The following is a 12813-nucleotide window of genomic DNA, read 5'->3' on the forward strand; positions in this document are numbered from 1 at the left end:
TGAAAAATCGCAGTCTGCCTGAATCAAATAGCGTGTCACAACCGTTTCAACAGGTTCCTTGGTGGAGCAGTGTTCCTCGCCATAATCTGTGTACGAAATGTAAACAGCGTGCTACAGCTGAGTCGAAGCGCCGATATTGTCGCTGTCATATTTTCATTCTGCTAAGACCGCCACGGTACCGTTAGAATCCCATTTATCTTTTGAAAATTATGTTTTTCATGAGTGGCAGGTTTGAATTTATACATTGGAAAACGTTAATACCTTTTCTATGAGTTACTTTCAACAATTTTCATTTTGCAATTTGTGTTCTACGTGAAACTCCCATGATGAGACATACACCAGAATGCATAAAGTCGTACCTTATCTGGTGATCCATTCTCCTGGTTACGGAGCTAATTTTCCTTATTTTCTAAATGCTTCGTAGTTGTGCGTAAAGGTTTTCACATTCACTGCAACGTAACTGCTCCTGATGCACTCAGCGGAAGAAACTCCATTAATTGAACGTATTTCTGTCAAACGGAACTATTATGCATTTAAACATGAGCCCTGAGACCCTCCCTTAAGAATGTATGCAATATGCATTACAGGGCTCACGTCCTAATGCTCTGGCCTAATAGTTCCGTTAGGCAGAAATACGTCCAATTTCACCGGGTCCAATGTAGATTCATTGAATGGCGCCTGAATACGCGTGAGATACAGGGTGTCTAGAAATTTTCAACAAAAAAATTTCCCTGCTTGTACCTGATTTTCCTGCCAAAAACGACCAAAAAACCGGGAGAAAATTTGAATTCCCTGACAGACGGAAAAAATAATGTAATTTCCTGACATTTCCCTGACAAAAAGGAAGACAAGTAAGAATTTTTTCATGTTTTAGGAATATACATATAATGTAATAAATGGAGCAAAATACGGTGCCTAAACTTATGCAAAATATTTTTGCCTCATTTTTAAAATTTCAAAGACTACAGCAGAAATTCTGGGTTAAATTTTGGTCGAAATCTCCACGAGAGTGAAATTCGCGACTTTCGAAAGAAACCGTGTATTTCAATTTCCCTGACACGAAAATCGCCTGAAAGATGAAATTCCTTGACATGCCGAATTTTTACGGATTCCCTGATTTCCCCGACACACAAAAAAAAAAATTCCCTGACATTTCCCGGCTCTCCCGGTTTTCCCGATCGCTAGACACCCTGAATAGCTACTCAGGCACAGCGCACGAAAAATCGAGTCAATAGGGGAAGTCGGATAAAATTTGGAAACTTTAAACGTTTATAACTTTGTTCATTCAAGACTTTGAAGTTCTAAAAGTGACACTCTTGGTTTCCTCGTGACATTTTCTAGGGGATACACTCCTCAAAGTCCAAAATGTGACGAAATAAGCATACAAAACATTTTTAGTAAAAAATGTCACATTCGACCTCTCTGATTGACTCGATATCCACTGTGCGGCGGTTGTGGTATTGCATATTCACCGTTTTGAAGGCGTTTCTAAGATTCCGCATGATTATCTTAGCCAAGGGTTTACCGGGATCTTGGAAACGCCTTCAAAAGGTGAATATGCAATACCACTACCGCCGCACAGTGGATCGAGGCAATGCTGCCGTGCTAAGGAAGAACGCCGTATGAACATTCGAGAGTTGTCAAATTTCCTTCTATAAAATGTTTATTTTTGAGGAAAGTTATGAAAATTTTTCCACGGCAGCATTGCCTCGATCCACTGTGCGGCGGTAGTGGTATTGCATATCGATGGTGAAACTACCAAACCACGTATCTCGTTTGCGGTGTTTAAAAATCTACGCTCACATTTTATTTTTTTGAAGTAGACCAAATCAATATAATTCCTTGAAATTTTCACAGAATTTTCTCCGCACGAAGAGGAAAAATCACAGAAATTTTCAAGACTGGACGTTAAGAAGTTTTTCATTTAAAAAATAAAGTATGACAGGAAGTCTGCGACGTCGCAAACCGAGATACGTGGTTTGGTAGTTTCACCGTCGATATTTACCGTTTTGAAGGCGTTTCTAAGATTCCGCACGATTATTTAACCCAAGGGTGACTTACCGGGATCTTGGAAAGGGACGAGTATGTAGTCGGCGACGAGCGTGGGATCGCGCTCGCGGATGGTCTCGAGGATCTTGACGGCGCCGTGCTTGACTTGGGCCAGGTCGTCCCACATGGACCCGGTCGAGTCGAACACGAACGCCAACGACGCCGACCCCGCCGTGCCCTCCGGCAACCGCCGCCAGTTCTTCCTTCCGTCGGCTCCCGGTCGCCCGCCCCCGCCCCCAGTCGTCGACGCCACCATCGCCGATGGAGCCCCCACCCCCGCTGACAACGTCGTGTCGAACAACCCGTTCGGATGGATCACCGATTTCTTCCTCTTCGAGTCTTTCCGCTTCCGCTTCTCGCGTTTCAGCCCCCCGCTCCGGGCTTTCTTCCCTCTGACGTCGCTCCGTGCCCACTTGGGGGCGCTCGACGTCAAGGCACCCTCTTCGCTTCGAGACGGGGTTGAAGGAGTGATGTTGCTTCCGTGGCTTGGAGACTCCGCCTCGAGGGTTGATTTCTGCTCAGATTGGCTCGGTCTGCCCGGGTGCCTGTAATCATTAAGACGGCAACTTTTTTACTCTTTGAAATGGACGTATTTCTGCCAAACGGAACTATAGTCCACGCCACGAAAAGTGGCGGGTGAGGAGCGGAGACAGTCGGCCGGTTTAGTCTATCGTTGAAGGGTTGAAGCGCAGGTGGTTGAAACGGGGTAACGACTGGGCCAATACCTGCGCTTCAACCCTTCAACGATAGACTAGATCGGCCGACTGTCTCCGCCCCTCACCCGCTACTTTTTGTGGCGTGGGCTATAAGCGCCAATTTGCGTTCCTTTTGAGGAATTTAGAATGCCGGATAGCGCGTTCTGTCAAACGGAACTAAGCGCCATTGAAAAGCATTGCGAGTATAGGAACGGAATGAGCCCGACGCCCGGTTCCGCCGCCAATCCAAGCCCCCCTCTACCTTCCTCCCCGATGGCGCTTAGTTCCATTCGACAGAAATAGTCCAAATGTACGAAGCACGCATGGGTGGGAGATTGGCGGGGCCGGGAGGGCCTGCCCCCCCAGAAATCTACGTGGTCCCTCTTCTGAAATGAGCGGGATTTTGCTGAGAGCGTGACATATTTTTAATCTTTGAAATTTTAATTGGATCAATTTTTCGGCGAGAACAGCTCAGAATTACTCTTAAAATGTTTGAATTTTTCAATCGGAGGGGGGGTGGGGACCCCATGGACCCCCTGTGATGCTAAAGGAATTCCCCAAACTCTCATTTGGAGCGGGGGAGTCCCGCAGATCCTCTCTAGTGAGGTGTCTTTTTGTGCGTCCAGCGGGCCGATTATTGAAATTTTGTGTTTGTCAGGCGGACACAGATGACATGGGTTAAATGGCTAGGCGTGATTGGTCGGCTATGTCTTATCGCTGCTTTGTCGTGCCTATGTCGGGTTGAACTCACGCGAAGCTATCGGTACCTCTTAAGTTTCCGACAGTATGTCGTCCATTCCACCTGTCAAAGGCACGACAAAGCAGCGATAAGACATAGCCGACCAATCACGCCTCGTCATTTAACCCATGTCATCTATGTCCGCCCGACAAACACTAAATTTCAATAATCGGCCCGCAGACCCCTTTGGTAAGTATGAGGGGCCCTGCTGCCCCTCCGCCCTCCCATGAAAAATTCCTTGTTCCGCCTATAAAAGCACGCTGAAAAAAGAACCCTCGCTTTTACGATGATTATAGTAGAATCTCGGCTCCACCCGCTTTCTCTGCTCGTAATCACAATTTAACTGTTGAAGTGGCATCCACTTACTTAACGTTAACGTTGCATGGTAATTGAGGCCAAAATATATTTTCCAGGAAAAAGATGGTTCCACTGGTTTTCTCTAAAACGAACTCCAAAGCTCATAAAAAGCTCGTAAAGTTGAGGGGATATCCCACGCTATCCTGCGACTCCTGTGAGTCCACCTCTGTATCTAGTCAAACTCTTCATGCGAATGATAAGGAGAAAAAACATTAGCAAGGTTGCCGTGGTTCCAACTTTGGAGTTCTCAAACAATGTGGTAACCCTGCTAATGTATTTGCTCTCTATCTTTGCATGGAGAGTTTGACTTGATTTGAGGATGGACTCTCAGGATAGCGAGGGATATCCCCTTCATTACGACAACAACTTTGAGAGCTTGTTTTGAGTTCAGGAGCAGAGAAAATAACCAGTGGCGCCGTCGTATTTCTCTCGAAATTTTACATAGAAATCAGTACTTAAATCGCAAATTCCTGTCACACGCAAGAGCTCCATTGAGGGCCTTGGAGGACAAGGCACATAAGTGAAGTAGGTATTTGAAAAAAATTGAGATATTAATGATTTCAACAAAAACTAGTCTTAAATTATATTCAGTGAAAAGTTCACTACTAATATCTAATTTTTATCAATCAAAAAGTGAGTTTGAACTTTCCTCTGCCATGAAGAATCCATGTAATTTTAAAACTAAAAACACGTATTTTATGAAATATCAAAAACCGCACCTATGCGTTTTGTCTTCAAAGTCCCTCAATTCATGTGTCCAGCACTCCAGCTGCAGCTCATGAATGAATGAAAAATTAGCGCAAGTGGATTACATTTTGCGATAAAGATACACTATCTCTGGCTCTTCCATAAAAGCGCCTTTCTGCATAGAGAAACCAATGGTATAAATGTCGTTTCTGAAATGAGCCAGAAATAGTGATTCTTCATTCCAAAATTTGGTCCAAGTATAGATTGAGTTGATAATTTTTTTCTAAAATACCTCTCACCGGGCGGATGTTTCCTCTTGCCACCCTTCTTCCTTGGCTTCGTTGGTTTTTCAGTGTTGTTCACGTAGATCTGAGCCGGTTTTAAGTCCGATCCATCGACAAATTCGACATTTTTTAAAACACTCGCAGGCGACGTTCGGACTTCATTCAGCTTTTGCGACGGGACATCCTCGATGCTTTTCATAGTCCCCGATCGTTCGTTGTGAGTGGTATTATGCCGCAACTTATGATTCATCTGGGGTGGTTTTTCGCTTGTCTGTTGGACATCGTTAGATTTCTGCTTAACCTCGTTGGTGACGGACTCCAAACCGGGCGAGTTTCCTGACCCGAAATCGATATTCCAGAAGTTGTCATCGATATCCACTGCCATTTCGTTTTTCCGCGTTGCGCCTCCGCCGTTTCCCCGATTCAAATTGATCTCAACAGTACTACTTTCGGATTTGAAAATTTGTTCAATACTGCTGTCCTCCGATGTGAGTATCTTCTCATCGTCTACAGAACTAAAGAGCTCGCTTCGCACCAGGTTTTTGCCCTCTGTCAACCGGTTTCCCTCGACGTCAACGAGCGATTTTTCCGAATTCAAGTCATCGGATTCAAATATTTTTTCCATGCTGCTCACCTCTGACGAGAGTACGTTTCCTTCAAACTTCATTGCGCAACTGGAGTTTGTTTTGGGACATATCGCGACCGAACTTTCACGAACTTTCCGAGCCGGGGAAGTCCTAAAATTTCCCTTCTCCCTCCATTCCGAGAAATCATTTCCTTCAGCTGACGCGTCGTAATCCGCATGGAATCTTGAATTTCCAATAGCGGTTGTATCCGAACTCACCGAGTACTTGCACAAGCAGAAACTGCACAGAAAGAGCGGCAGGTACGTTCCGACTAATTTATACATATTGATAGTTTAAGGTCACAGACACCGGTTTAATTTCCACCAGAGTGGATCGCGCGGGGAACTTTTCCTCGGGTTAGCATAGGGCAGAAACAACGAATAAAAAAATGAAAAATTAAAATGCCAGGAGTCGTTGGATGTAAACAGGACTCGGTGGCGAGGATTCAGCTGCTAGATACCGGGTCTCCGTGCGTAGATCGTTTTCGCGGAATTTCGCATGACAGCGATCACGAAACTGCGAGGACGTGCACAAAATATAAATATGTCCGAGTTCAAAATTCGAAACGGCAACAGCTGAAGAATTGACGGCATAAAATGCGAACTCCGATGAGAACATTACGATTCTCGGAAGACTGATGAAATTGCATTATAATTTGCTAGCCAGGGGGAATCGACGTGTGTAAGCACTACGCACTTTCTAGAGGTGCGTTAAATTTGATTCATCGATTCATTATTCTAAACACTGCCCGAGTGAAATTCAATGAAAGCATCGTTTTATATTTACAGGAATAGTGTTGGAGATGTCTAAGTCACATGCCGGACGGGAACACACTACTGGAAGCAGGCAACCTGCAAAAATATAATTCCTTTTAAGATCTAAGGAGGCTAGAGTGCGCGAGATAGACACTCCGATCGAAACACACCACCTTCAGAAAAAAAATTATTCGAGACATAAACAAGCAGGGGCAGAAAACCATTCGCAAAACCGCACTTGAAAACTCAATTTTGTTTAAAAATTCGATTGTCGGTAAAATATTGCGCAGGGGTAGTGTGGCGACCACTCGATCGAAATACACCACTTTCGAGAGGGGGGGGGGGGGGGTAGTTGTATGCTTGAACTAAAAATGGAACACAATTACATTAACTGATCAGGTCCTTTGAAAAAAGATATCGAACAATCAGATTTTTTTTAGTGTGCCCGGGGGTTCCTGCGGCGAAGGAGGACCACGCAATCGAAAAACATCACTTCACGAAGTAAAAAAAATCCGTCGAAGTGAAAGAGCAAAAAATAATAAAATTATGTCTCGAGGACCACTTCAGAGTGGAGACTTCTAAACACTAACCAACATCGGAGGATACCTCGAGACAACTGGGATTTAAAAAAAAGAAACAAGAAGGAAATAAAAGCGGAAAAAGTCACGAACAAAAGATGTAGAGATGGAGCAGTGATCTGTTGCTCGGAGGCTGTCTTGGCAGCGATCTGAAGGGCCACGCGAAGTACTAATTGGAGAACACAGCACACCAGACCACGAAGCGGCGAGGCGCGAGGTGGGGGTACTTGCGTCTCGCGGGTGCTCGCTTTGAATGTGGCGCCCTCCCGCGCCGCACAATGGATCGAGTCAATGGGGGAGGTCGGAAAAAATTTGGAAACTTTAAAAGCTCGCAACGCCCTCCATACAAATTTTTGAGGTTTTAAAAGTGGATCCATTGGTTTCCTCGTGAAATTTTCTTCTGGATGCACCCCTTAAAATTCAAAATGTGACGAAATAAACATCAAAACTTGCAGTTTTAGTAAAAAATTACGTGACCGGCCTCTCTAATCGACTCAACCCACAGTGCGCCGCGACACGACCAACGAAACGCGCGGTTATACACGCCGCGAGACAATCCCTTTCTTTAAATATTAACTCGATTTCTGATTTGGACTCACCTGACGCATTTGCTGGATCTTAATCGACTCCGATTTGATGTCGCTCTTAGTTGCCACTTTGGGCACTTATGGAAAGAAAAACTCCGGCTGTGAAAGCCGGATGAATAGACACACCGTACGCTCCGGATTCAGAGGAAGGGATGGCGATTTTTTTTTCATTTTTTGAAAAATCGATTTTTTGCGCCGAAAAATCTATTAAATCGTATCGATTTTTCGAGGTCGATTGAAAATCGGAATCGATTTTTCGAGGTCGATTAAAAATCGGAATCAATTTTTCGAGGGTCTAGTAAGGGTTATGCGTGTTTTTGGCGCTGCACTTGGATTTTTAAGTGTTCTAAAATCGATTTTTTCTGAAATCGATTTTTCCATCCGATTTTAAAATCGAATCGATTTTTTACCAAAAATCAAATCGATTTCCCGAAATCGATTTATTCGCAAAAAACGCCATCCCTATAAAGCAGAGGCCTAGAGTTGCGGGCACAGCACCTATTGCTCTGGCCACTGAACCCGGAGCAGTCGAGGCTACGGCTCCAGCTGCTGGAGTCCAGCACCCGGGACTTGCGGTCTTTGAGCCCAGAACGGACGGTATGTCTATATAACCCTTAAGTTCGGTTTTCACAGCCAGTCATATAGAATTTAGTTACTATGATCGAAAATTTCGGTCACCTGAATTGAGAATCTTTGGTGCTCCATGTGAACCGAAGTTCAGTCCCTGTAATTCAAGTTTTTTTCCTCAGTGCTCGTGGAACGGACAGAAGAAAAAAATTGGAGAATGTTAAGAGGAGGAAAAGCTTCAAAAAATTTGCGAGAGAAGTTGGAAACAGCTCAGAAAAAAATGAAATTTTCCTCCCTGGAGATTTAGCAAAACGTTGGAGGCAGTAATGAATTTTATGAACTACTCATTTTATGAACTACGTCTCCCTGATGTTTTCCCTTACTATTCTTGGAGGTTTTCTCAAATCTGTACAATCCGGAAACTAATCCAAAGAATGTTGGGGAAAGTGTCAGAGAGGGCTGCAAAATTCTACAGGCTTCATGTAGTGCTCAAAAATTAAAAGAAAAAACCTACTCCTTTCACACTAGCATTTTCAAAGGAGAATGACAGTGGTGAGCCTAGCATCGTTTCAAGAAATTGGAGTCTATGATGCAAAAATTTATCTTTAAGGGGGGGGGGGGGGCATCATAAATCATTCATAATGGGAGAAAAGAAAAAAAATCCAAAAAGTAGTCGATAAAAATCTGTTTTTGGAAAATTTCACGAGGGCTTGCCTCTATTCAGGGGGAGGGGTAAGTCAAATGGACATTTTCAGATTTCTAAGGTGCCAGGTCCAACTATTTCCATCGTATACTCGTAGTTACTTCCACAGATAAAAAAACAACTGGACCTGACTTTGAGTATGAGTTTCACTTTCGAACATAAAATCATGTAAACGTCCAAAATGCAAATGCGTCCGGAACGGTGCATCACTTGGAGTATTTGCAATGCCCATGTCCAAAAGACGTAGACAAGGGGCTCGATGACAAGTGCTCAAGAGAGCATTACGCAGTTATGTCACAAGTCGCGTCTCGTCTTCACGAGGCGTGCGCAGCCGCAGCCCACCTCAAGCGCCGCGCTGCGCTGTTCCGGGGTTCATTAGCAGCCCACCTTTCAAAAGCTCGGCAAACATATCGGCCGAAATAAATATTTACTTCCGGCTCCTCGAGCCCCATTTCCCGGGGGCAGGGCGGGGGCTGGTGTCGAGGAGTTCGCTCCGCTGCAGTCTCAACGCCCGGTGCACCGTGCTACGACCACGACCACGACCATGGGCAGTGGGCACAGCTTGGGCCAAGATCAAATAGATCCCCCTTACATCCTCTGCGGGCCGATTATTGAAATTCATAGACAAAGCTATAGACAAAGGAGACAAAAGAGATATGGAGAGATCCTTTTAGTGGAAGCGGGTAAAGGAGGTAGGTAAATATCACGCTATACAGCTTAGAAATGTTCAATGACGCAACGCGACCGGTGGACTGATTGAAAGGAGCTTATTTGAAGAAAGTCATGGACACCGAGGCAATCCCGGAGCACTTACGCCCCTCTACAAACAAGCCGATCTATTACCGGTGGCTATTGGTTCGTGTATCTGCGCAGCCATTTGTCCTACGGAAAAAAATGTGTCTTAAATTATGAGCCGAAGAAGGCTTTAGGCACGCGGCCAACCGAGTAGATGTTGGGTACCCACCGAGAACACCGTCAGCTTTCAACGCGTGGTCCCAATCGGAACCGTTTACAGAGACTGTTTGTGAATTACGTCACGTATTATGATGGTGGGAGGGAGTTTAAGCGTCAGCGTGTCAAGTGCGTATGAAAGGGAGGAAGGGGGCTGACGTCATGCCAAAATTGGCGAATTTGAACTGTCAGCCAAGAAAGGGACGATATCTTCTGCGCATGCGACTCTATAAAGAATCATTCTAAACTGGTAAAATCTAGATAAATGAAAGAAGGATCCTGTTTGGCGAAAAACCTCGCAATCGCGCAATGGAGAGTTTGCAGGTGCCTTAAATTTTGTGAATTTCATCTTCAAAATGATACTGCTAGGATAACTGAGTACGAGGATACTCTTGGTTTTGAAATTGAACAATTATTGGAGGAAATAAGACAAAATACCCGAATTTGCCAAACTACGTGTGTTTAAATGGGAAATGCCGCCAGATGACGTCATGAGGCGGCACATTTTGTCACTTTTAAATCTATTTTTCTCCAATTTCCCATGTCAGAAAAAAATTATGAAAAATAATGCGAACTCAGGTCAATAGGAACTCTCAGATGAAGCAAGAAAATTATTGTGTGCAAATTCTCCATTATCGATTTCTGCTTCAAATGCGAGGGTTTTCCAAAAAGGATTTTGTTTTCATTTCTAAAGATTTTGCCAATCTTTTGCTGAAAAATGATTTTTAGGCTCATATGCAGGGGCTTTTGTCATTTTTTTTGCGAAAAATTTAAATCTGACGAGATTTTTACATGTTCGATGCGATATATAGCATGCCACCTCGACCAAATCAAAGAGCTTGACGAATCACCTTCATATATTTTTGCCAAATCTTGAATTATGACAAAGCAACGCGAAGCTCGACTTAATCCGATGTACGACCTGGAGGGGGGGGGGGGGGGAATCCAAAATATTTCTGAACTTCTACACGCGGTTATTCGGAGAAAAAAAATGAAGATGGTAACCGTTTTTGGAAATACGTGACTGGTGGCGTCACAAATAATAAGCGAAATAGTGGCGAGGCGTGAATGATAGATTTTTGATATTTCGTCACCTTCCGGCCAAAGTATCACCAAGTTCCATGCGACGCCTAAAAATTTCCGCCGCCATTTTATTTTTTTATGGGGAAATTGTGGGTTGAATCTGTTTGAAAATTTCACTGAATTTTATCGGCAGCGCAAAAAAAAAAATCAGTGAAATTTTCGGACAGCTTCGTTGAACAATTTCTCCGTCAAAAAATAAAATGGCGGTGGCAATTTTTAAATGTCGCATGGCGCTTGTGATACTTAGTCCGGAAGGTGACGATTTCCCCATTTGAAGCTATGGTAAGGAATCGATTATTAAGGAGTTCGTTACAAACACCCTGTTTATCGATCCTTTTCCATGCGTTTAAATGGCAGATCACTCGATAAATCGCAAAGCACGCCACGCCACCGTAACTCGACCGCCCTCTCCATGGCTCACAGTCTCACCACATGAATCGATCTTGTCTTCGACCGTGGCGTCACCGCAACTTAACGCTCAGACAGTGAGCTATGGGTGCTGAAATACCTTAGCATACTTAGCATACGAGATACATAAAAGCGAATGTATTACATCGATGTTTGCCAATGCTCGTTTCAATCGTCTTATTTATATTTTTCATATATTACCGTCGCGTCGTTCGATAGACGGTAATTTATGTAGACATTGGCGTTACCAGGTACCGGGTAGTCTATTAATGTGTGAACGTTTGGACACGCAGGGCCACGCGTATCTTACATGGGTTTGAATGGGGGAAAAGTGCTGAAGAAGCAGCATATCTGGCAATAGTAGTCTAGGAGGGACGAGAGGCTTCCTTCCTGAGAAAACCCTTGATTTAGCAGAAAATGTCGTCAAAACAAATTGGCTGATCTCTTGGCACTAATAAAACGGTTCGCGGAGCGAGCCGAAGTCACTCCCGTAGCGAGTGACCAGGGCTCCAGGCGGTGCAGCCCTTTGGCCAGCGGTGACGGACGCTCGAAGCGCGACCAAAACGGCTAGTAACATGAATGAAAATGTTATCCGAGCGCCTTCAAAACAGAGAAAAAAAAAACAAGCGGGAAAGCTCTAAGGTCTTACTACTAGAGTCCCTTTATACTGAGAGTCAAGACAATGCGAATCCATTTCTGATTGGTTAACCGTATTTTAGACTCGAAAAAACTCTCTAAATAATCTCACCTCTAATTATAATGAGATGAGACAAAATGAGGACGGTGGGACAGCAAATATGTATATAGCAACGCAAAAAACTAGATAGTATAACTGATTTTAGAGAAAGATAGATCAAGGTTTATAGAGCAAAACAAAGCGACCGTGCAATTTCTGTTCGAAATTTTGCTGATTTTTACACGCGTATAGAAGAAAAATCAATACAATTTTTTGTCAGAAATGTCGGACAGTTTTCGCTTGGTAAAATACGATTTGTGTGTGTGAAAGTTAGGTATGCAATGCTATATCGGAGTTACCTTATTTTGTTTTGACCCTGTATGGCTCCTGGGGGGGGGGGGGGGGGGGTGAATCGAGGTCCGTTCCAAGGTTGCTTCGTTGTGCGATAATATGGGATGGATATTTTACATGGGCTTAGATGGGAAAAGTGCTGGTTTTTCAGCGCTATCCGGCAGCAATGGTCTATTTAGGGTCATAAAATCCTAAACGGACTCCAATACATTTTGATCTGAGTGGGTGAACTTCAAGCATTTTCGAATAAGAGCGTTTGTAAATCACCGCACTAATGCAGCATATTCGAGCCTTAAAAGTTGAAATACATTAAGGGGGGGAAAGAAATCCGTGAGATATCATTTTTCTTTCGTACTGATTCGTGGTCTCTTGAATGCGAAATGTTCGAGCTCGCTGAAAAAATGGATTGCGTTTTGCAAAAAGGAACCAAGAGCATTGCAATGTCGCCAGGTTTTATCTTCATTCTCAGTTAACTATAAATTCAAGACGAAAATTATCTTGGTGAAAATTTGTTGCACGATTGCAGTAATTTGATTGCGAAGAATGTAAGTTGCACAATCCCAGCAACATTGGAATGCTCTTGGTATTCCTTTTTTCAAAATGCAATCGAAATGTCGTGTCGGCGTGACGTGGCGTCGACACGACGGTGAAACTACCATAAACCACGTATCTCGTTTGCGGTGTTTAAAAATCTACGCCCACATTTTATTTTTTTGA

At 43.9% G+C, this 12813-nt stretch overlaps 1 protein-coding gene across 1 annotated transcript; it reads right to left on the reverse strand.

The window, feature by feature from the left end:
- Positions 1-2026: 2026 nt before the first annotated feature.
- LOC140224035 (uncharacterized) lies at positions 2027-6936 on the reverse strand. The gene is made up of 3 exons (XM_072297044.1): positions 6864-6936; positions 4820-6288; positions 2027-2594 (listed from the first exon to the last, which is right to left on the reverse strand). Exons 2-3 carry the CDS (start codon positions 5719-5721, stop codon positions 2042-2044), a joined length of 1455 nt encoding a protein of 484 aa, XP_072153145.1. The 5' UTR covers positions 5722-6288; positions 6864-6936; the 3' UTR covers positions 2027-2041.
- Positions 6937-12813: the final 5877 nt, after the last annotated feature.

Source organism: Bemisia tabaci, chromosome 2 (assembly GCF_918797505.1).
Source record: "Bemisia tabaci chromosome 2, PGI_BMITA_v3".
Lineage (NCBI taxonomy): Eukaryota > Metazoa > Arthropoda > Insecta > Hemiptera > Aleyrodidae > Bemisia > Bemisia tabaci.

Bases quoted from the DNA above. Each gene is read 5' to 3' on its own strand.
- LOC140224035 (XM_072297044.1), bottom strand. From the start codon at position 5,721: ATGTATAAATTAGTCGGAACGTACCTGCCGCTCTTTCTGTGCAGTTTC. The intron at 2,595-4,819 runs GTATTTTAGAAA...TAATGATTACAG, and splicing joins AAACATCCGCCCGGTGAGAG to GCACCCGGGCAGACCGAGCC.